We start from the raw sequence: 23,236 nt of genomic DNA on the forward strand, positions 1-23,236 counted from the left end.
GGAATCAAACAGCAAGCTGACATCCATAGGGTCATCAATCCACTATAAAATCAGTTCTGTTATCAACTTGAGGGAGTTGTAGGAGACACAGCCAGGAAGACTAAGCACAGAACCATGTACTCGACCATTCATTCACTTAATGAAGTGCTCAGCAAGCACCTGGCATGTGCTTGGCCACTATTGTATGCCCTGAGCCCAGCAACAGACACAGCGGATGGGCCTCTGCCGAGTGCAGTACTCGTGAAGACATAGGCGGCGGATAGCAACTCAGCAGGGTCGCGGCTACTTGGGGACTTGACATTATTACTGCTGCTGCTACACGCTCTCAGAAGCAGCTGCCAAAGAACTCGGGATTGCAAACACAGCCCAGAGCTAGGAGGACGAGTCTTGAGGAGGCTTGAGTTTCATCTTAACCAGAGATGTTTAGAAACAAACACTGCACAAAGCCAATGCCCAAAGTATCACAGCTCTCAAAGTGGAATCTTAGCTTTGGCTCTACAAAGAGCTGATCTGACTCTGATATTAAGGGCAGAGCCTCAGGAGGATGTGGAACAGGACAGGTGAGATGTGATGAGGCACGCCAGAAACCAGCTGGGGAACTGGTGGCAGTCCATGGACATCTGTATCCCTTCACATCTCGCTCCAGTGGGTATAAATGTGCAAACAGTATTAATAGTGACTGGATTTTAATACTTTGTGAGATAAAGGATTACACTACTCATCCTCGGTTTCTTACATACAGAACCCTGGTCATTATCATACTTAGACTAACACTGCACCTTACTGCTGGTGTGGTGCTTGCTGTCAGGATAGCAGATCAGTTCTCCAAGGTAAGAGCTTCGGAACTAGGCTGAATAGTTTCCCACCTAACCATGCTACTTAGGATCTGCATTTAACCAGTCTATGGGCCTTGGTTCCACTGTGTATAAATGGACAACCAAAACTGGAGTCCTTAATCAGTTGGCCCAGTGATTTAATAACCCTAGGTAGCATCTAAGTGAGTTTTTAAGCATTTGATTCAGATCATGTGTCTGTCAAAGGAGAAAAGTCAACAATGAAAACACAATGAAAGAATTAAATTTCCCTATGGGTTTTCATAAAAAGGAAATGAGCATATATATACATACACACACACACACACACACACACACACACACACACACAATTAATTTCCATTCCTCATGTCAAACATGGAAAGTAAGGCATTTGGCATTTGGATCTGTGTGTGTGTGTGGGTGGTGTGTGTATGTGTGGTGTATATATGTGTATATAGTGTGTGTGGTGTGTGTGTATATATGTGGTATGTTTGTGTGTGGTGTGTGTGTGTATATGTGGTATGTTTGTGTGTGGTGTGTATGTGTACATGTGGTGTGTTATGTATGTATGTATGCATGTATTAGTTGGTTGTGTGTATGGGTATAGTGTGTGTATATATTTGTGTGTGGTCTGTATATGTGTGTATATCTGTATGTGGTGTGTGTGCGTATGTGTGTATGGGATATGTATATGTGTGTGGTATATGTGTGTACATGGTGTGTGTATATGTGGTGTGTGTATGTGGTATGTATATATGTGGTGTGTGTATATGGTATGTATATATGTGATGTGTGTATGTGTGTATATGGTATGTATATATGTGGTGTGTGTGTGTGTATACTCATGAGAGCATGCGTGCACATTGGTAGGAGAGCAATCTAGGCTGTTGTTCCTCAGAAGCATCTTGTCTTTTTGAGACAGGGTCCCCTTTTGGTCTGGAGTTCACCAAATATATGAGGCTGGATGGCTAGAGATCCCCAGGGGCCTGCCCACCTCCAGCTCCCCAGTGTTGGGATTAGTAATGTGCAACCCCACTCCTGGTCTATCTCATGCAGGCACTGGTATTGAACTCGTGCCCTTGTGCTTGTGAGATAGGCACTTCACTTACCAGATATCTCCCCGGCCTAAGGAAGGGATCTTTATATAACTATTTAATGATGAAACTGGTGAACATAGGCTACCAATAATTGTAAAATATAGCAGTGATCCCTTATACTGGGAGAGTGCTAAGACAGAAGAATGACATGTGACAGTCATTTCCTAACAGTACAGAGTGGGGATTGCTAGGGTTTCCTGGCTGTTCCAGGCTCAGTAGTGGAAACCCTTTCTCAAGGGAATAAGATGGAGAACAGTGGACCAAGATACCCAACATCCCTCCCTGCTCCCGCCCCCACACTGAATGCTTTCCAAACATCTACAATACTTTATCAACACACAAAATTACTAGGGACACCACTACAGTTTTGTAAGTAATGACAGGCATGGCCTTGAAGTCACACTGCTGACAAGGTATACATTCAGTGCATTGAGAATTAATACTACAACTGAAGAGATAAGTCAGTGGTTAAGAGTACTGGCCACTCTTGATGAGGTTCAGTCCCCAGCACCCATGTACTGGCTTGAAACTGTACAGAACTCCAGTTGAAGGCATCACGGCCAAGTTTGCATCTGATACTGTGCTGATCACCTGCTGCATTAGAATGGGCCACCTCTTAAAAGCATATTAGATTCCTGGACCAATTATCTTTCTTATGACAACCTCCATGGTCACCAGGCATAGATGTGGTACACATAAGACATGAAGGAACACTCATAAAATAAAATAAAATAAAATAAAATAAAAACCCAGAACACCAATGCCAGCAATTGTGCCACTCAGAAGATAAGCCTCGGCCACAAGCATCTTAACTTTGAACCACCATGGTGTTCTTGCTTACTATATTTCACAACCTGATGTAGCTAGATGCTGAGATTTGGGACATCCTGACAAGACTTAGTGAAAAGCTAAAGACAAGTGAGAAGCTGGGGGTAGACATGAGCACATAATGTGTCTGGCATTGGGGAGCACTGTACGGGAGCACTGAACAGGAGCGCTGAACAGGAGGACTATACGGTAGCACTGTATAGAAGAATACTGTCACCACGGTTAGTTTTCCTGTTACTGATGTAAAAATCGCATAATATGGTTGAGACTGAATCAGAAGTCATGGTTAGTATATTTAAAAAGGTAAGGACTCCTACTTAAAAATCTAACGTGTTTGTAGAAATCGAACATGTCCAAAATAGTTAACCTGCAAACTTGTATGATTAGAGAGGCAATGAGTTGGTGGAATGTCCGTCCCCAGATGACATCGTGGTCATGTTTGCATCTGATAGTGTGCTGCTCCCTTGCTACATTAGAATGGGCCTCCTTTTAAAGCAGATTAAGGCCTGGGCCAATTAACTACCTGTATCACCAACACGGCCCCTTGCATCAGTTAGAGTTACACGTTGGATCATGAAATGTTGAACATTCTCTCTGAGGCCCAATGCAGAGGCATAAGGCTCAGGTATCCCTTGTAATCGAACCAAGTGATGATGATGGTGGTGGTGGTGGTGGTGGTGGTGGTGGTGGTGGTGGTGGTGGTGGTGGTGGTGGTGGTGGTGATGTCGTCATCATCGTCACATCCCCTTTCACAACTTTTTAAAATGTTGAACCACATGATCAGGACATTCTGACTATTCAGCTCGTTCAGAATATCCTCTTCAATGAGGCAAAGCTTCCAAATCCAGCTGACAGGAGAAGCTGGCAATATTACAGGAGTGGGATTCCGAGTGTTATATACACTGGGTTTTGACATAACCTTTCTGTAAGAACTATGTAAATAACTGCTAAATGTCATCCATTACCAGGTTTGTGTGTTTAGGATGGCAGGGGCCTTTCTCTACGGGGCCGAGAGCCTTCCACTCTCGCAAATGCCAGTTTCCACTCCTCTTCCTTCTGAACTCACACTAGGGACGTTAAATCAGGTTGATCCATTTCTACATTTTACCTTCAACAATAAAAACTATATTCTGTTTAAACAGGAGCCTGGTGCGTTAATGAAGGATCATGTGTTGAGTGCAAGTCAACACTAGGCAATTAGCAGTATTATCTCCACTCAGAGTTTGAGGTGTGGAGAGTGGTATGCTCACCCTCGTGGCCAAGTGTGGAGGCCAGATGTTGGTGTCGGGATGCCTTTGTACAATGGCTTCTCTACATCAATTTGAGACATGGACTCTCAGTAGACCAAGGACTTACCATTTTGGCTAGAGTGACTGGCCACTGAGACCTAAGATCCACCTGTCTCCCTCATCCCAAACACAGGGTTACAGGTTCTGGTTCCAACACCCACCATCATTTTGTAGTGCTGAGATCTGAACTAAGCTCCTGAAGACCTTTGCCTTTTAAATCTTCCAGGATACAGAAATGGACATCTCTCTTCTCAGCCCTCTTCTTCCTATTTCCTTCCCTTGCTTTCTATAAGTTATTTCTTCTCCTTCTCCAAAATATTTTCTTCATTCTTTGTGTGTAGCGCATATGTGTGCAGCATATATGTGCATGTGTTTATTTCTGTGTATGCATGTGTTTGTGTGTGTGTGCACATATGTGTGGTGGTGGAAGCACATGCATGTGAAGAAGTGTCTTCTTCAATCATTGGCTACTTTAGTTTGCATGATACAGGGTATATCATTAACCCCGGAGCTCACCAAGTCATCCGGACTGACTGGTTAGCAAGACCCAGGGGATCTGCTTCCTCAGTTCTGGGATTACTGCTGTGACAAGTTCTGAGGGTGTGGACTCAGTTCTAGTCTTGCGCAGTAATCACTTTATCAACAGTGCTATTTCCTTAGCACCCTACCCTGTCCTTTAACATCCATCTCCTTCGGAGAGAACTACACTGTTCAAAATCACCTCTATCTTCAAATTCTGTACAGCATAAGGAGGCAATCACTGTGAACAGCCTACCAGAGTTCAATCCCAATGACACAGTGCCGGAAAGGCCGTGCTCTCATGAGACCTGGTCAGGAAATGCTCAGGCTTTTCACTGGCCACTGGCCAGGCACATGCTAACTGCAGCTACAAAATGCACAGCATGAGGCTACTGACCTGCTGGGCTTGCAGCCAAGTACACCAGCCCCAGGCTGTTCACAGAGAGGCTTGTCTTCCTTTAAATCTCTCTACCCGTAGAACAGGACTCATTAGAACACATAGGATGTAGCTGAGTCTTCTACTCACTATGGGACCCTGTGGTTCAAAAGCTACTGTAGAAGAAAGACATCCTGTTGATTCTCATGTGACTTTGTGGTTTGTGTAGAATAGCCCAGAAATAAAGGAAATACATCGATTTTCCCTCTTTTTAATTTCCTACTTCTTTGTGGTATAAGTATCTTTTATGTTTTAATCGGATAATGGTTTTTGGAAGGAAATTCTTAGGGATGGTGGCAGACACGGGTTTATAATCTGAGTTATGACCCACTCTGATATTCTCGAGAATGGCTTAAAATAGAGAATGAGGTTCCTATGTCCGAGATGCCCTAGTCAGGATATAAACCGAAACAGACACATAGGGCATTTAGCTCTTGGTTCTTCCCAGCCATGAGGAAAATGGTGCCAACACATGGTCTTGTTCAACTTCTTAGAGCATTCCTGCCATCCCTAAGTTTCTACATGGGATTCACTCCCCTGACCTCTGGCTAGCAGCCAGAGTGGGCTCACAGTGAATTAGAATGTGGGTGGGGTCTGCCTTGCTGTGGGAGCGTAGGCACCAGGCCAGCATTTAGGATGTGAGGTGCAAACAAAAAGAAGAATGTTGCAGGCAGAAGAACTCAGACTGAAGCGCATTGACAGAAGCTTGGCCCTGTGTTCGGCCTCTCACTCTGAGTTGCCCTTGGGCCTCACGATGAACTTATATTAAATGACACTCAGATGTTGACCTAGAAAAAGCAAGGACAGCGAGAGCCAGCAGGGCATCCTGGAGTTCTGCCTGCTATGGGGATGGCAGGGGAGGGCTGGGGGGAAGAGGAGACACAGTCCCTGGAACGTGGTGGTGAAGCCCCTTGGGGGTTGAGTTATAGGCTTTCCTTAACCTTGTTGCAATTCCAACAGTCCAAACTATGTAAAGCATATGGTTGTAATAACCCCTGCTTTCCTCAAAGGTATCTACAACTTATTAAGTAGGATTTGGGGTGTGTTTAAAGAAATTTGGGGGTGAATTTAAATCATGTTTCTCACTTGAGCAAGTGAGAAGCATATCTCTCTGAAAGCTAACTTCACAGAGAATCAGCCTACGAGAGGATGTAGTATGTAAAGATGAACATATATGTTCATTAGTAGCCATCCAAGTAGGTGTGTAATCTGCCTTTGGATGCTGTACCTTTCCACCTTTGCTGCTTTTACTTACTTTGGACTATGACTGAAGAACAATTACTATGCGGGCGAGCTCTCTTTCAATTTGGCCCTTCTTTCTATACCTGAGCAAACTATCTTGCTAGCTTTCTTTGGAACAGAAAAGATGCTGGGGAAGGGAACACAATTTTGAAGTGTTTGAAATTGTTTCTCATTACCTTAGAGGAAAAAAAATGACCTGTACTCCTGTGGGGTTTGGTGGGGTTTTTCGTTTGTTTGTTTTGGTTTTTTGGTTTGTTTTTTTTTTTTTTTTGGTTGTTTTTACAGCTGCTCTTAGAACTGAAATGCCAGCTTTATCTGTAATATTTGAAATAAGCATGATGGTGTTTTCTTTCCCTCATGCCATCAGGGTCCCATGGCTTCCCTTACCGTTGTGATTTGCCATGCAGGTAAATCAGAACAATAATGCTGTCACAGAAGAGAACTAGGTGTCCTCCTCACCCACAGTGACTCTGCTCATTTCACTACACACACACTCATGGTCTAAGAAGATGTCGTTTTTAAACTGGTTTGAAATGCTAGGCATTTCAATGTAATCTGGTTTTATCAAAAACAAAACAAAACAGAACAAAAAAGAAGTCCTGTGTGATTGGTCAGAAAGAATTTTGTGTTTGTTTAGATGGGCTCTCCACGTGTGTTGTTGGTCCTAGTGCAAACAAGTGTGAAGGGCAGACAACCTCAGAGGCCATTCCTTGTTTTTTGAGATAGTGTCTCTCATTGGTCTGGGGCTCCCTAGTTAGGCTAGCCTGTGGCCATGGAGACTCAAGATCTGTAACCCCTAGCTAGAATGACAAGGCCCTGTGACCACACCCAGCTTGTATTGATTGGGTTGTTGTTGTTGTTGTTGTTGTTTTCACAGGTTTGGGGAATGGAGAACAAACCCTCATTCTTGAAAAGCAAGCACTTTACTGAGGCTTCTCCGGCCCCTAGATTGACTTCTGATGCGCATACACACACACAAGATAAGCACAGAGTGAAACTATGAAACAGAAGACATTCATAGTCAACCTTGGATGGAAGAGAAAACTAAGTAAGAGTACAGAATTTACAGCCCCTCGCTCTGCCATCAATAAGAAGAGGCAGCTGAAAGATGTCCTGGCTAACATGTGGGGAAAGGCATTCAAACACACGGTGGGTGGCAACAGAAACTGACACAGAAATTTTGGAGACTGATCAAAACCAGTTAAACTTGGCGGCTTATGAATTCTACCTCTGTTCATAAATTTCTACAGATACTATACAAACTACATCTACAGGATATCTATGCTAACATGTATGACAGAGAGCTAGGAGCATGATGACATGACTAGCCTCTGTGTTCTTATTGTATGTATTTGTGAGTGTGAGTGAAGGCACTGAATTTTGTTTAAAGTAAACATTTCCTACATTTAAACACCTGTATGTGTGTGTGTGTGTGTGTGTGTGTGTGAGAGAGAGAGAGAGAGAGAGAGAGAGAGAGAGAGAAAGAGAGAGGGAGGGAGAGAGAGGGGGGAAGGGAGGGAGGGACGGATCGAGGGAGGGAGGGAGGGAGGGAGGGAGGGAGGGAGGGAGGGAGGGAGGGAGAGAGAGGAGTGTTACTAATGTCACTGAAATTTTAAAAGACAAGTTAAAAGAAGAAAAGAGAGGTGCTTCAACAGATGGCAACAGTATGGCCTCCACACAAAGCTGACAAAACCAAACAAAAATCCCAGTGGGTAGCACTGTCAGGGACTCTGTTTATGAGTCCCAAGCCATGGCTCTGCCTTCCAACAAAGAGGCCTGGTCTTCATGATGGGGTGGCCCTCTCCTATTGCTTCAAGACATCAGTCAGTGTCCAGAGGATGTATTTTCTTGAGTGTCCTCACAAAGGAAAAGAACTGCTGAGCTCTGCAAAGCACAACAAAGGGATAAACAGGGCATCTCAGGAATGCATCTCAGGACAAGAAAGCTCCCTGATTCATACACAGATTCGGTTAACTTCCACGGACAAGGAGGAGGGTTGTTACTAATGGCTTCCCTGCATAGGAAAATTGGTTCCAGAAGAAGGGGAGGTTGTACCCAGCAGAGGGAAGCATCATTAATGTGAACAACCACACAGAAAGAGAAGACTTGGAGTGCAATGAGCCAAAAGGAAGGTCCTGCAAGCAAAGCCTAGAAACTCCAGGATGCAACCTGAGGCACCAGAGGCATCATGGGAGGCTGAACACCACCAACACCAACTTCATTAGCACCCCAAAGACTCTAGTATGATATCTTAGTATATACATATAAGCACATACTAGATATAGTGCAATATATTGACATATGAGTGCAATGAACACACGTGTAGTGGTATATTTTACCACATGTGTTTTATGAGCACATTGATATATATTCATATTTACAACTAAAACAATATGAATATTACTAGCCCATATGTGTACATAGCCCACATTGAACATAGATTTGGATAATTATTTATATTTTGCATTAATCCTATGTATATACTGTATGATTTTGAAACTGAAAGTTTTTATTCTGATTTAAAATACCATTATTAGGGGCTAGAGAGGTGGCTCAGAGGCTAAAAGTACCTATTGCTCTTGCAAAGGACTTGAGTTCAGTTCTTATCACCTAGGCCAGATGGTTCAAAATTGCCTATAACCCCAGCTCCAGGGGAATTTGAGGCCTTAGCCTTAGCTGGCACTCATAGTCAAATGTACACACACACACACACACACACACACACACACATACTCATACACACACACAGGGGCATGCACACATGTGCACACACACATACAATTAAGAATAAAATAAATCTTTGAAAAACAAATAAATAATATATCCTCACCTAAGCATGATACTCAGTACTATCTGAATGTTTTCTGTATCTGTGAACAAATGGACATAGGCATATGTACACACATGTATGTGTACATATTTGCAGAAATTATGACTTTTACTAGAACATAATTTTACTCATTTAATGTCTTCCTTCCTCATTACTAACTACTTCCTTAAAAATTCTTATGTTCAGCAAGCATACCAAATATTGAAACACATTTTCCTACACCAAAAAATTTCCACTAAATTGAAGACATATGTTTTGACACCATAGTGTATATATGTCTATAATATATATAATATATATTATATATACATAACAGTATATGTCGTGTTCCTTGCCTCTATCTAAGGGAAAAGTACTTGGAGACAATTTTAATGAGACATTCAATCACTTGTTCCCTTGAAAGAGACCTGCTTTCTCTCCTAGAATAGAGGAGAATCGCTAGTAAAGTAGCCTTCAGGAAGGAAGCCATGTAAAGGGAGGTATGTGAGCTTCATTCTGAGCTTGACTCCAACAACCTTCACTGACCAGAACAGGTGCATGCTGGTGCTCTGAAGAGACCTCCATAGGAGCTGAGGAACAGCAACCACTCACTCAAACACACAGGACAGAAACATAGGCATATGTACACACATGTATGTATGTGTTCCCTGTGGAGTTAGGGAACGGGATCTTGACAATCTCGTCAGCCTTCTCAGACCCCACCATCGTACTGATTTAAAGGCAAATCTAAATCCGTGCTTGTGACTCTAAATTATCATGGGTCACATTTGAACGTGTAACCCACATGTTGCTGTCCCTCAGTTCTTCTCTGTTGGTTATAACAGAAACTATACATTCCCTAAGTAGCTCTTGGAAGATCAATGAAAACACTTAACAGATATTACTTTTTGGTCATACCCAAATGACCTCTGCAAACAGGATTGAAAGTGTAAAGTAACCTGGAAATGCTGGGCTGTCTGTAAAATATACTATGAGTCTCTCTAGAAACAAGAGAGATCGCAGAGATCAGAAGAAGATGGCAGCCACCGAGAGGAGAGTTTCAGGCCAACAGAGCTAAGTCTGGACATTTGTGGCAGTTGATGATATTCAGGGTGGGACAGTAAATGAGCAACTGTCAAAGATCTCGAGGACTACCTGCCAAGGGTATTATCTGTGGGCCCAAGACACATGGCCACAGTCGCCAGGAGGTCTTGGAGAATGTCACCCCTAGAAGGTGATGTCCCAGCCACTCAGAAAGAGATGGAAGGGTAAAGATCTACTCTCAGCGCCATTTTGCTTTTAAAACAGTCTTGTTATGTAGCTCAGGCTGGCCTTGACCTCTATATCTTAGTGCTCCTGTCTCCTAAGTGTTGCAATGATAAGAATTCACTACCATACCAGGCTCAGTACTGTTGGTGGTGGAAGTGGTGTGTGTGTGCGTGTGTGTGGTATATGTGCACATGTGTGTGCACAAACAGGCTGGAATATGTCAAGTGTCTTACTCTATCATTTTATATCTTATTCCCTTGAAGCAGTGTCTATCAGCAAACATGAATCAATGTGGACAGGCAGCAAATCCCATTGAGCCTCCTGTTTCTACAGGATGCTAGGGTCACATTACTGGTGTGTGCATCCATGCCTGGACATGGGTGCCAGGGATTCAAACTCAGGTCCTCATGCTTGCACAGCAAATGTTATTATGTGCTGATCTATGTACTAATTATACCTCCATTTTAATTTCATCTTAGATTAGGCCCTAGTTTGTTTTTACCCAGTTTCTGTCACTGTTGTTTTGAAACAGGATCTTGCTTTATAAACCAGGCTGGCTTTGGATTCACAGTCCCAACTTCCTGCCTCAGCCTCCTTAGTGCCAGGTTTTACGTTTTTAGAAAACAACACTCTTGACTTTTATGATAGTTTCTTCTCGGGCTCTTGGCTTCATTGTTAGCTGCTCTAATCCTGATTGCCCACTCAGCATGAGTGACTATGGAAAGACCCAGTATGGGTTGTGCTGGAGTCTGCAGCCTTGACTACACTCCTTCCCTTTCTTCTGATTCTCTTATGTTTCGACTCCAGGACAGAGTCACTGTGAACATTAATTAAGATGACACATAGGAAAGTGTTCTGTAAACTATGAAGCTTTATATCAATATAAATAGAAGGTGACTTTTTTAAAATCTAGCAGGCAATTAACTTTCTTGGCACTGTTGGTCTGCAGTTATTAGAACACTTAGTCAGGCAGCGTTCAAGTCCAGGAAGGTACTGATTCCAGGGGAAGAAAATGCTTTGAGATGTGCTACATGTGAAACTGCACAAGGTAAAATGAGAGTCCTGATCTTTCCTTCTGCCCATGCATCAGAAGCCAGCACAATCTCAACACTAAGTGTTGAACATATTTCAAAACTACTTGTTTGAATCAGTTGCTGAGGGATTTTTTTCCTCCTAAATAATCAGACACATGCAACAAAATAAGCTCAAGGGTCATAACTATTATTTCAAAATATCCTCTAAATGCACATGTATATGTACATGTATGTATATGTATGTACACATAAATATAGCATGTATGTGCACAACTACATAGACAGCTAGATATTCAATGTCTTGGATGAGTATCCGGGAAACAGGATAAAAATGGTTTGCTTTTATCATTTGCAGCAGTATCATAGGAATTGAGTGGGTTAAACCCTATTTCTCAAGGAAATCGAGATGTGTGTGTGTGTGTGTGTGTGTGTGTGTGTGTGTGTGTGTGTCTTCCTGTATGTCTCATCTGTGTATTCTCATCTGTGTGTTTCTGTGGTTTTGTGCCTATGTATTTCTGTGTGTCTGTCTATGTGCCTTTGTATGTTCATATGTCTTTATTTATGTGTGTGTCTGTGTTTGTATCTGTATGTATGTATCTGTGTGTGTCTGTATGTGTTTGTATGTATTTGTATATATGACTAAGAGTATGTCTATATTTCTGTGTGTTTGTGTGCATATGTCTAGTGTGTAGATGTATATATGTCTATGCTCAGGTGTGTGTGTGTGTGTGTGTGTGTGTGTGTGTGTGTGTGTGTGTGTGTGTGTGTATAAAGAAGAGATGATAACCATGGCTATCTTCCCTCAGGTGCTATCCATACTGTTTTATTTTGTGAAAACATTGCTCATTACTCTAGTTCTAGACAGCAGGCTAGGATAAATAGCCAGTGAGTACCAGGTATCGCCCTGTCTCTTTCTTCCCTATTTGAAGATAACAACCTTACTACATAACTGATTGTTTTTTAGTTCTCTGAGAAATCACCATGTGTTTTGATTGTGTCCATTCACACACATACACACCCAACTCTTGCTGAGCCACCACTAGTCCCTAAACACCCAACGTTGTCTTCTCTTTTTAAAAAATACCCATTGAGTCCCATTTCTGCTGCCCATATATTCTTGGATGTGGAGCAGGGTAAACTCACCAGAGACTACAATCTTAAAGCAAACGGAGTCTCCCTCTCCCAACAGCTATCAATCGACAATAGCTCCTTAGCTAAGGATGGAACTCAGCTGGCATTTGGTCTAGCCTGAGCTTGCTCAGGTCAACAGTAGTGAACCCATGGCAAAAGCCCACTGATGCAAGAGAAGCATTAACATCACAGGGCACCTTATTTCTAAGTATGGGTTCTGAGGATCCAAACTTGAGTCCTTGTGCTTTCTAGGGAAGCTGTTTCCCCAGCCCAGGGCAGAAGCGTATGAAACTACATATTTACTCTTCTGAAATGGTTCAATAAAGCACTGGCCATGCACTCATGTGGTAACAGGGCTGACTTCAACGAATATGGCAGCAAGGCTGTCTTCATCAAACACTCATCTTTTTGATCAACTCAGCTGTCACTTCAGCTTTCTTACTCTTAAATATCATAGCTGAAAGTACTAAAGGTGGTTCATTTGAAAAATGTCTTCACAGACAACAACAATCTCACTTAATTTGTATATTACATTTCACAGTGTTTTAAATGCATATTTAAATACACTGAAGTTGATTTGGCTGGGTGTTCTCAGATCCAGAGTAAAAGCTAAAGTTGTGAATGATGTTTAACTGTTACCTAGATGAGCAACTAGAAGTCACCTCAAACAAAAAAAAAATGCCACAGTTACCTTCAATCAATGAAGGTTACAAACATCTTGCTTGGGTATATACTTTCGAATGAAATAAGAACAAAGAACCAGAGAAAGCTTTTAGCTATCATATCACTGTCCAGAAGTTTCTCTTTTATGTCAATTTCTACATAGGCACACACAAGGTTGCCCTATCCAGCTAGCCTTCCATTTTCTATTTCAGTGTCTATCATTTTATTTGTCTACTAGGTATATCCAAACCTTTGAGCATTGCAACATAACACTGTCATCCTTACATTTCACACATCAGAGCTACCTAATCAAGCACCAAAATAGGTTTTTAAAAAAATCTCTCATAATGCTTAAAGGAAGTTTATGATTTTTGCATGAGGGTGCATTCATTCATAGCCATTCTAGCCTGTGTGAAGTTGTGTGTGACCTGGATAAAAATGTAAATACAAGCCATGTGAGATACTGTTCAGCATTGGTTGAAGCCAGAGATGCCAATGTCTGCAGTGACATATAAATGAACAATTTACATCCAATACCCATCTGTCCTAGTTAACTTCAATTCAATTGCCCAGATCATATTTGCCTGTGGGCATGTATGGAGAGTATTATGGTGATCATTAATTGGTATAGGTAGGCTAAGCCCACTGTGTGTGGCACCGTATGGGTGATCCAGGACTGTATGAGAAAGCTAGCTAAGCAGGAGTCTTTGAGCAGCAAACTTCCAGAGTATTCATGTCCTGACTTCTCTCAATGCTGGACTGTGAGCTGAAAGTGTAAATCAAATGAAGCCTTTCCTCCCCCAAGTTATTTTTGGTTGGTGTTTTATCAGAGCAACAGAAAGGAAACTAGACCACCACCACCAGAATCCACAAGTTTCCAACACATTCTACAGTCCTTGCTTCCTGGTAAACTCAAGATTTCCTAACTCAGCTGTTGAAGGAGCATGCTGTTCTCATGCTGTGGGGGCTGTTGGGTGACTTCATCTGCCTCCTTCAGGCATTCATTCATCAGAGAAAGGCCAGGGGTGGTGGCTGGGCATTCCCATGTTGCTATCATGTGTCAAATATGTTTGCTTTTGGCAGAACACATATCTGAGGAGCATCTGACTGTCTGCATAGCCATGGTTGATTGTAGTGCTCTGTCCTGCCCAAACCCCTCCTCTCATCACCTAGAACCATGGCTTCCACTTAACTTCTGTTTGTCTACTCAGGTTCACTCTACGGTTGGTTTCAGGTGTGGAGGATCCTTTAGCACTGAGTGCAGTTTATTTTCTAACAGATTGCCTGTGCAAGGGCTGTTCTTACTGGGGAGCTTTGAATGAATGACATAAGAAAACATTCTGAAGTCCCTATCTGCTCCTCTCAGGATCTGGCAAGAGCTTCTTCACACACTGCTGCATTTGTTCACACCTACTGCATTTGTTCACACCACTGCATTTGTTCACACCCGCTGGATGCACTTTTGTTCACACATGCTGCACTTGTTCTCTTCTCTCTTGGGAACTCAGGCTTCTCACCAGTTCTTTAGGTTGGGTGGAAGGGCATGGTCTATTGAGGAATTTTTTCATTGGCCCCTGACGAAGCCTCATGGCCTGGGATACCTAGCAAAATGCCCTCCCCAGGAGCCACCTACAAAGAACATTAGGGGAGAGCTTTTTATTTGGTGGCGGTGTGTGTGTGTGCAATGAATTTGAAAGTCCATAGAAATCAAGTCTTTAGCCTTGAGGAAACTCTGCTCTGAGGAACCTGGATCCAAGTGAGGTGGGGTTTCATGGAGGAGCAACAGACAGAAAGCTGGGATCATGACCCAGGATCTAAATGAGGTTTCCCTGCAGACTTGCCTTCCACTCTGGCCACCATTCTTCCGGTCCTTACTTTAACACCTTTATGGTCTCTGACAATAAACCTCAAGTATAAAGTTTCAACTTTGGGTCCTGTACTTTTCCTAAGAAGGTTAAGTTGAACACACTGATATAGAGTACTTAACGGGGCCAATTTAAATGTCAAGGTCATGTGTCTGACCTTGGCCTCAGATGATTGACAGTCTGACTAAGGGGCCAATTAGTTTGTCAGCATGCATGAGGAATGCTTTGTCATGTCAAGACTACTTGGCTAAATCCTTTTCTGAAATCATGCATTTTGGTTACAAGATCTGATATATTATTCTTTGGGGTCTAAGATATTTTGAGTTGGTTTATGACAATTAACAGAACCATTAGTAGCAGGTCAATTTATGCTGGCTCAGCAAACTTTGAGACTAAAAGTTGAACAAATGTTCAATTGGCCTTTGCTTAAATTTGTGTGTCTGAAATTTAGTATTAAAATGTTCATATCCATATCTAAATGGTCATGTTTCCATCAGGTGCTCTTGAAGAAAAAAAGATCACAGTGGCAATCAAAGATCAATGAGAAGATTAGACCTAAACTTCATAATGATCAATCATGAGATCAATCATTAGAGCTTAATGGATGGGTAATTGGTAGCTAGTAACATTTTAAGCATTTTCAAATGTAGCTTACAGATTTCTGGGGATGCCTGTGCACATATGAGGGTGTTCATAAGAAGAAAGCCTCCGATACAGTGATGAGATGTTAGCTTCCTGTTTCTCTGTCCTATTTGCACTATTGCCATCAGTGTGGTGGGTACACACTGGGGCCTCAGCATTAGCTATGGCAGTGACACTGAGATGCAGCAATGTCACCAAGGGGTCCCCACCATGTGCCCCAAGGGCTTTGTTTCTGGACCTAAGTTGCTTTTGTTTGACTGCTTGTTGGAAAAATAGCCTTGAATCCCAAGTAGTGTGAGAGGACACTCATCTCCAAAGCCCAGGAGAATGAAGGCTGTGAGAGTTCAAGCCCCTAGCTGCTTTGCTCATGAAATTCCAACTTTTTCTACCCAGAATAGCTCCCTAAAGTGATAGCCACACAGACCTTTGTATGTGGCAGACTCTGCTGGAAGAGAGAGGTGGGAAGTTGTCAACTCCTGGGATCAAAGTTGATGATGCCACAAATAACACAACTTGAGTTCCAGTGCTCAAGAGATCATGTGATACTAATTATATGATGCTTCAATGTTGTATGGCCAATTGTGTTAATATTCAAAAGAGCCTCCTCACATCTCAGAGAGCCAGTCATCTGTAAATGATCAGCCAATCAAAAGATGGTGCATGGGTGGAACACTCATCTAAAGGTATGGTGCATCTTAAGACAGCAAGGTTAACATATTCAGTGATGTGGTTTCCAAGTCTCCATGGCAACACACCCTTACAATACTGCTGTGACTTAATTTTCTGCACAGTCATCCCATGCTCAGGTGTCTAGTGGCTGATGTATGGGTCTTGTTTGATTCTATCTCTGCTGACGAGAAGGAGATCTAAAAGGAAAGCTCCCATTCTCAGACACTATCATATCCAGTGCTCAGGGCTGGTGCCCAGCAGGACACAGACGCTTTATAAGTGATGGAGCACCACCAGAAGAGGCCCTTGCTTTCATCAAGGTTTTAGCAAAGATTTATAATCATTTCAGGAAAATTAAGATATGGAACGATTTGAGAAAGCTTAAAAATGCCTAGATACAAGTATTTAATATGCAGCATGACTTACTCCACAACAAACGAACATTTGGCGTGAGTACATGTATTTTTAGATGTTTCTTAGAATAAAAGTAAATCTGATATGTTTTGAGGTAAAAGAGATTGGGGAAATCCATATGAAATTCACACAGCTTTGCTCCCGAGATACTAAAAGACAATTCTAGCACACTGGGAGAAGGTCTTGACAGCTCAGAGAGGCAGCCTGGGGAGGGTACCTCACACCATCTGCAAACTGTTTTAAAACACATCAGAACCTTCTTCATGGTGTATTGTATGTACGGTATATTACATTGAAGCAAAACCTTCATTTTATTCTTGACTGAGGAAACTGACTTGAGAAGAAAAAAATGGCTCCCCAAAGCATCTGCTGTGTGTCCTTGGTGGACCCAATAATTTATTGCTTGTTGTGGGCAAAAGTCTCTGAGGTTGTATTGCCGAAACCTCGGAGATCATCCTGACAGTTAGAAGCCAGGATTGTATATGACACGAGCCAATGGCTAATTTAGTCAGAAAGACTGGAGAGCTGTCAGCCATAGCTCCTCTCTCCACTCAAGATGAGAACTTGAACTTGAAATCCTTCTCTACCATCGAAAATCTCTTCCTCTTGGGATCTAAAGAGTTCACAGATGGGATCTTTAGAGGAAGAAAGATGTATGTTCTAAAATGATCTGATAGAAAACAAAATAGTCAAGCCAACAGTGTACCTTCTGAACACCACCTTCAGAGAAAGTGGCATCAAGTTCGAGTCTCGTGAGGACCCAGGATCATATCAACAATAGTTAGCGCCTTTCCCATCGCTCCATGTTCATAGCTACTCAACTCTACCCAGATTCTGAGATGGTCCCATCTTAAAAGCCAGGCTTGAAAAGCAGTGGTGTGGGGCAGGTAAAGGGACAGGGTTACCTTTGACTGTCACGTGGACACTCTGGCTGGTGGAGAGCTGTGGCTGCACCAGCACGTTACATGTGTACTCTCCCTCGTCAACTTCTTTCTGCACATCTGAGAGTTTCAGAGTCCCATTGTTCTCAAACGCCACCTGGCGGTGGTTGAAAGGAAGCAGGTTAGCGTTCTTGTACCACTTGATGGAGTAATAAGGGTAGCCAATCACACGGCAGTGGATGTACGTGTCACGCCCTGCTATCGCAGTGATGTTTTTCATCGGTCTGATGCTTGCCGGCCCTGGAGAGACACAAGAAAACTCTTGAAAATAATTTAAGGGTACATCTCATGGAAAGAAATGGGTATACTTTTCCTTTGGCGAAAATTATTTAAAATTTACATAAAAATTATTTTTATGTAAATACACCTTTTTTTGCTTCAGTTTGTTGGCATTTGGCATTTTCTACTATGAATAAAAAGTTTTATTTTTCCTCTTACTACTCTCGAATGAGTCAATGAATGTTAAAGTCTCTTATCAGTGACGTCTATGAAAATATTTTGAATTACAAGGTAAAAGACAGCTTCACTAATTAAAAAGAGTAACTAGCCTACTCTGCGTGGCTATGCTCTCCTGGTGAAAAGGCTTAGAGCAACTGATTGACTGTCTGGCTGATGATGAAGATGGAGGTTATGCAGCTGTGCGCTACGGACTTGAGTTAGGTACCATGGGTGTGAAGGCTTACCATGGATGTTGTGAGATAGGAAAAACGGAGAGAGGAAAAGGCATGCAGAGCATAAACCAGGAAAAGAAAGCTTCAGTGGAAAGATGTAAGAGGACAGAAAGTAGACAAGCTGACTACGGAGACCAAAATGCCATTTTCAACACCGCTGATCAGCGCCATTCCTGAGTAGGAAGGAGAGGGCAGGGAGAGGGAGGAACAGCTCCTCCTTTGCGCATTGCAAGGCTCAGCCCAGAGCATGCAGCACCCCGTCCCGCTACAATGATTTGTGTGTGTTTGTTCGAGGAGCTGATTTGACAAGCACCTCTTACGTTTATTCGAGCCTGGTACAGGACGACTCCAGCCGAGTTGTTGGCAGTGCAGCGGTAGACACCCCCATCCCGGACCTGGGAGCTGGAGATATTCAGGTAGCTGACCACGTTCCCCTCGGACGTGATCATTTGGCTGATGCGGTGGCCGCTGCCCTTGAGGATGGGGTCATCGTCCAGGGTCCAGGTGACCGTGGGCAAGGGTGTACCCTTCACATTACACACGAGGGACACTGGCTCTGCCGGGCTCACCACTTTCTCGCTAAAGGCGGAAATGATTTTGGGAGTTCCGTCTGCAGGGAGACAAAAACAGGAAAGGACATTTTAATCCTCTGCCAAGTTCACTGTTTATACTCGGGAGAGAGAGAGAGAGAGCACTGTTTGTTGGCACTGTCCCCAAAACCCTTGCGCTAGGAAAAGTTTCCAAGTGACATGAATGAATGAAAGCAAAGTGACGCCCCTTTCTTTATGGTCTTACGGGAAGGAAGGATGAGGCGACCGAGAGCTCATGGTAAAACACCAAGAGATCCCATGACTGCGGTTCGAGACATTATGTTCCTCTTCGAAGCCACAAACAAGGATTTTGCACACCCCAATGCTGCTTTGTCTATTTTCCCCTCGGTATTTGTAGAGATTGCTCACAAGGCATCATTTAGAATAAAAATAGAAGAGAGGGACTGAGAGAAATGTTCTAACTTTTTCATATACATTTTACTTCTGTGCATCCGGGCTCCTGGATCTCTGCATCCAGGTTCCTAAATCTCTACATCCGGGTCCCTAAATCTCTGCATCCGGGTTCCTAAATCTCTGCATCCGGGTTCCTAAGTCTCCCCATCCGGGTTCCTAAATCTACATCCGGGTTCCTGAGGCCTTACTTCTTCACTCCAGCTCAAGAGTTTATGGCTGGAGGAGGTCCCTCAGACATGTTGTTTCTCAGATGTGCTGGTTGTTAGCCATAGCACCGTTGGTATTTCTACTTTCAGTGATGAGAAAAGAACTTTGAAATGTTTAAAAAAAATTCCCCAGTCCATCAGCACTACATCTATGTCTCTTTAATTACCAGGAACCTTGAATGTTTTTCGTATTTTGACTTAGATAATCTTAAAGGACATTTTTTTCGGAACCAGTTGCAACCACTTCCTTGTGTTTAAATATATGTTGTCCATTTCTGCCAGAAATAGTGTGGGGACACTTGTGGTCTCATATTGGTTATGATTGCTTTGTTTCCTATTTTGTTTTATACTGTGGATTGAACAGAGGGCTTCGTGTTCACTAGGCAGAATCAATATTTTTTAGTGTTTATTCATTATTCTTGTGTCCTTTTTTGAGGAGTGCTACTCGAATATTTTACTCATTCTTTAATTAGACTGACCTTGAGTTTCAGGTTTGTAGAACTTTTAGGTTTATTCATTCTATTTCATGTGTATGAGTGTTTGCCTGCATGTACATGTGTATGTCACATGTGTAGTGTCCTTAGAGGCTAGAGTGTGTCAGAGTCCCCAGAACCAGAGTTATAGGCAGTGGTAGACCACCATGTTAGGTACTGAGCCTCGGTGCTTTGCAAGAGCAGCCAGTTCTGAACAGTTGATCTGTCTTTCCAGCCCTGACTCCTAAAATATATTTGGAATGTTAGCAAATATATGTAAACTAATTTATAATTATTAATTTATCAGGTATTCATTACAAATGATCCATGATATCTGTCAGACAGACATACACTATATAGAATACCTGTTAGTGTATGTACTGAAATTGTTTCTTTCAGGTTGTGGTCCCCCTTCTACTTTTGTCCTATCTCTAGATCAGGAACAACTCTCTATTTAAGACATTTATGGCTTAACATTAAACATTTGTGTCTGAAATTTATATCAAATTGGTTTTTATGTTCGCTCCAGATGTTGGTTGAGTCCCTTAATGGCTTTGCAGACACTTATTCAAATGACAATTGGTAGTTAACTGAAAGTATTTCCTTTACCTATTGACTATCCTGTATCCTTGTGAAACTCAACCGGCTATGCATATGTGGACACATCTCAAGATCACACCTACCACCCTTCCTTCAGCAGTGTAATTTACCTTGGTCCATGTAGCTTCATAGAGAGGCTACAAAACTAGTGGGAGGAATCCTCCAATTTCATTCTCCTCCCAGCTTGAATAGTTTTCATTCCTTTGTCCTCTTGTACTTACATTGGAAATCAACTTCTCATTCTAAGAAATTAGCTTTTCCATGTCAACTTTAAACTCACTCTATACATCAGTTTTTAAGATAAGATCTCACTATGCAGCCATGGTGGCTACAAACTCAAGATCCCCCTATCTCAGCTTCCCAAGTGTTGGGTTTTCTTATGTGTTCATCCTTTATAACCACATTTTCCTTTAAATGATTAAACTTATTTCAATAAATGGAGTAAGACACCTTGACTGTTGATCCTGACATATGGGTCTCCTCCCCATCTTTTTCTGTTGTCTGCTTTTGGTTTATTTTGCTTGTCGATTTGTTTTGTTTTCTTTCAAATATTTCTAATGCTTTAAGTTATAGAATTAGATTCCATCCACATAGCAGACCATATGTCAACCAAGTTTTTCAAAGTGATTTGAATGATGACTTGGAGACTGTCTCCTGGTGTCTTTCCTTTGTGTCCCCTGCCCTACTCTCTGATGTGTAAGTTCCAGTCCCTCAGCTCTACAAACTCCTGCACTTTGCTTTTCTTCTACTTTCAGTCCTACCTGGCCTTGGAGGTGACCTCAAAGAAAAGTCTCTAGATCCCTGTACCTTCCTCCCAGTGCCCATCTACCATTCTGTTTGCTCTGGGGTTTTCTCAGTTCTCTACACTCCACCTAAACTCCACCAATCTCCTGTGCATGCAAACTTGCCTGTGGTTGCTGTTCTTCACTCCTAGAACCTGAACCTCTTATTCCTCATTTTTATTTTGTGTTTCCCAATTACTCTGGTTTAACGATAAGCCCACCATGATGAGGTTTTAGGGAATTCAGTCTCCTGGCAAAGGCTCCCAGATTTTCCCATCCATCCACATTCATGGAGAGTCCACTGTAGGCTAAGATTATTATAATTTTATCTTAATCCAGTTCTTACAGCAGGAATTATGGGAGCTGTCTAAGGATGTACTGGTCAGGCATAGGTGTGTATTAGATACTAGATATACATTTTCTTTTTTGACATTAGTACCATCATCTTTCTGAAGAAAGAAAAATAAAGTGAATCTTCTTCTGAACAGAAACCTATGTAAGACTAAGTGGGGGGGTGTGCTTGGCTCCCCACACCCATCTGTTTCTATTCAAGTGACTGACATTGTGGAGATGAAGGTAGGCATTACTTGCCCAGTGAGACCCAAGTGCCTTTGTAATCTACCCAGCTGTCATTCTGATAACAGAGCCCTTTTGACATCATTGCAGATGATCAATATGCTCTTTAGGTTTTCTTAGTTACTTGAGACAGTTGCCGAGGTAACGGGTCCTAGACAAGTAATCTTTCCTCTTTCTTTAGCTAAAAGTAATGACTCTGGGAGGACCAGGGTGCATTCTGACTACCAGAACAAGCTCCTTGCAAATTGATTACTTCTGCTCTTAATTATTATGTGCGAAGTGGTGTCAGGCATTTAACACAAGGACTGAGCCTTCAGGTCATTTCTACTCTGCATTAAGAACCTCACTGTCTGCAGAAATGCTTCAATCATCACTGCTACGCCTGCTACTTCTGACAAAGGAGTTGAGGTTAAAGGTTCCATAATGGAACTATTCTCTTAGCATCAGTCAGATTTAAACTTACTCACATACATTAATGGGTTGTACTTACTCTATCCTTGGGCTATAGAAAAATAATTTCATCACTTTCACCAATTGATAATGGATGGATTTTAAATGATAGTTAATGATATAATTCCCATCAAGACATACAAATACACAGACAGGAGCCATTTCAATTATCTGGTGATAAATATATGTCTTGCTTAAATGTCACCTGTCACAGCTCTATTCCCTTGGTGATGGATGAACTTGAAGATTGAAGTACTCAGTAACCAATTAAGAAAAGCAAACAGATCATGTTATTCTACCCCAAGGCAACTCCTCAAGTTTTCCACACACCTAAGTCTGGGAACATTTTGACCAGGCTATAGACAATGGCACCAACCATAAGTCATATTTTCATCCAAAAACATTCTATTAAAGTTAAGGTTATTGCTTCTCTCTCTCTCTCTCTCTCTCTCTCTCTCTCTCTCTCTCTCTCTCTCTCTCTCTCTGTGTGTGTGTTGTATATATGCATGTGTGTGTGTGTGTGTGTGTGTGTGTGTGTGTGTGATCATAACTTACAGGGGCTACTGCTGTCATCAAGTGGGCTAAGGCTAGAGACTCACCTAAACATCCCACAATGTATCTATCAGGTAGACCCCAAACAAATATCCTACTTAGGCATCCAACAGCTCCCAAACAAGGCATTGCTGCATTTATACATCTAGAGAATTATGAATTGGCAGTAGAACCCATAGCTCTAGGTTCAAAGGCTGATTTTTGGCAAATAACTTTAAATATGAGTAGGAAGAATTCAGACAATCCCAAGCCATAATTC

The 23,236-nt window shown here is 42.3% G+C and overlaps 1 protein-coding gene across 7 annotated transcripts in view; it reads right to left on the minus strand.

Annotated features, from left to right (window-relative positions):
• Positions 1-23,236, minus strand: part of Dscam (DS cell adhesion molecule) — a 585,477-nt gene that overhangs the window by 220,836 nt on the left and 341,405 nt on the right. For 6 of the 7 annotated variants that reach the window (XM_039087936.2, XM_039087935.2, NM_133587.1 and 3 more), the window contains exons 7-8: positions 18,648-18,944; positions 17,628-17,903 (exon numbers count right to left, since the gene is read on the minus strand). In XM_039087936.2, the coding sequence (XP_038943864.1) occupies positions 17,628-17,903; positions 18,648-18,944 (573 nt within the window). Of the gene's footprint in view, positions 1-17,627; positions 17,904-18,647; positions 18,945-19,129; positions 19,649-23,236 lie in introns of those variants that run through there. The other variant, XM_039087937.2, reaches the window with a different exon arrangement.

Source organism: Rattus norvegicus, chromosome 11 (genome assembly GCF_036323735.1).
Source record: "Rattus norvegicus strain BN/NHsdMcwi chromosome 11, GRCr8, whole genome shotgun sequence".
Classification (NCBI taxonomy): domain Eukaryota; kingdom Metazoa; phylum Chordata; class Mammalia; order Rodentia; family Muridae; genus Rattus; species Rattus norvegicus.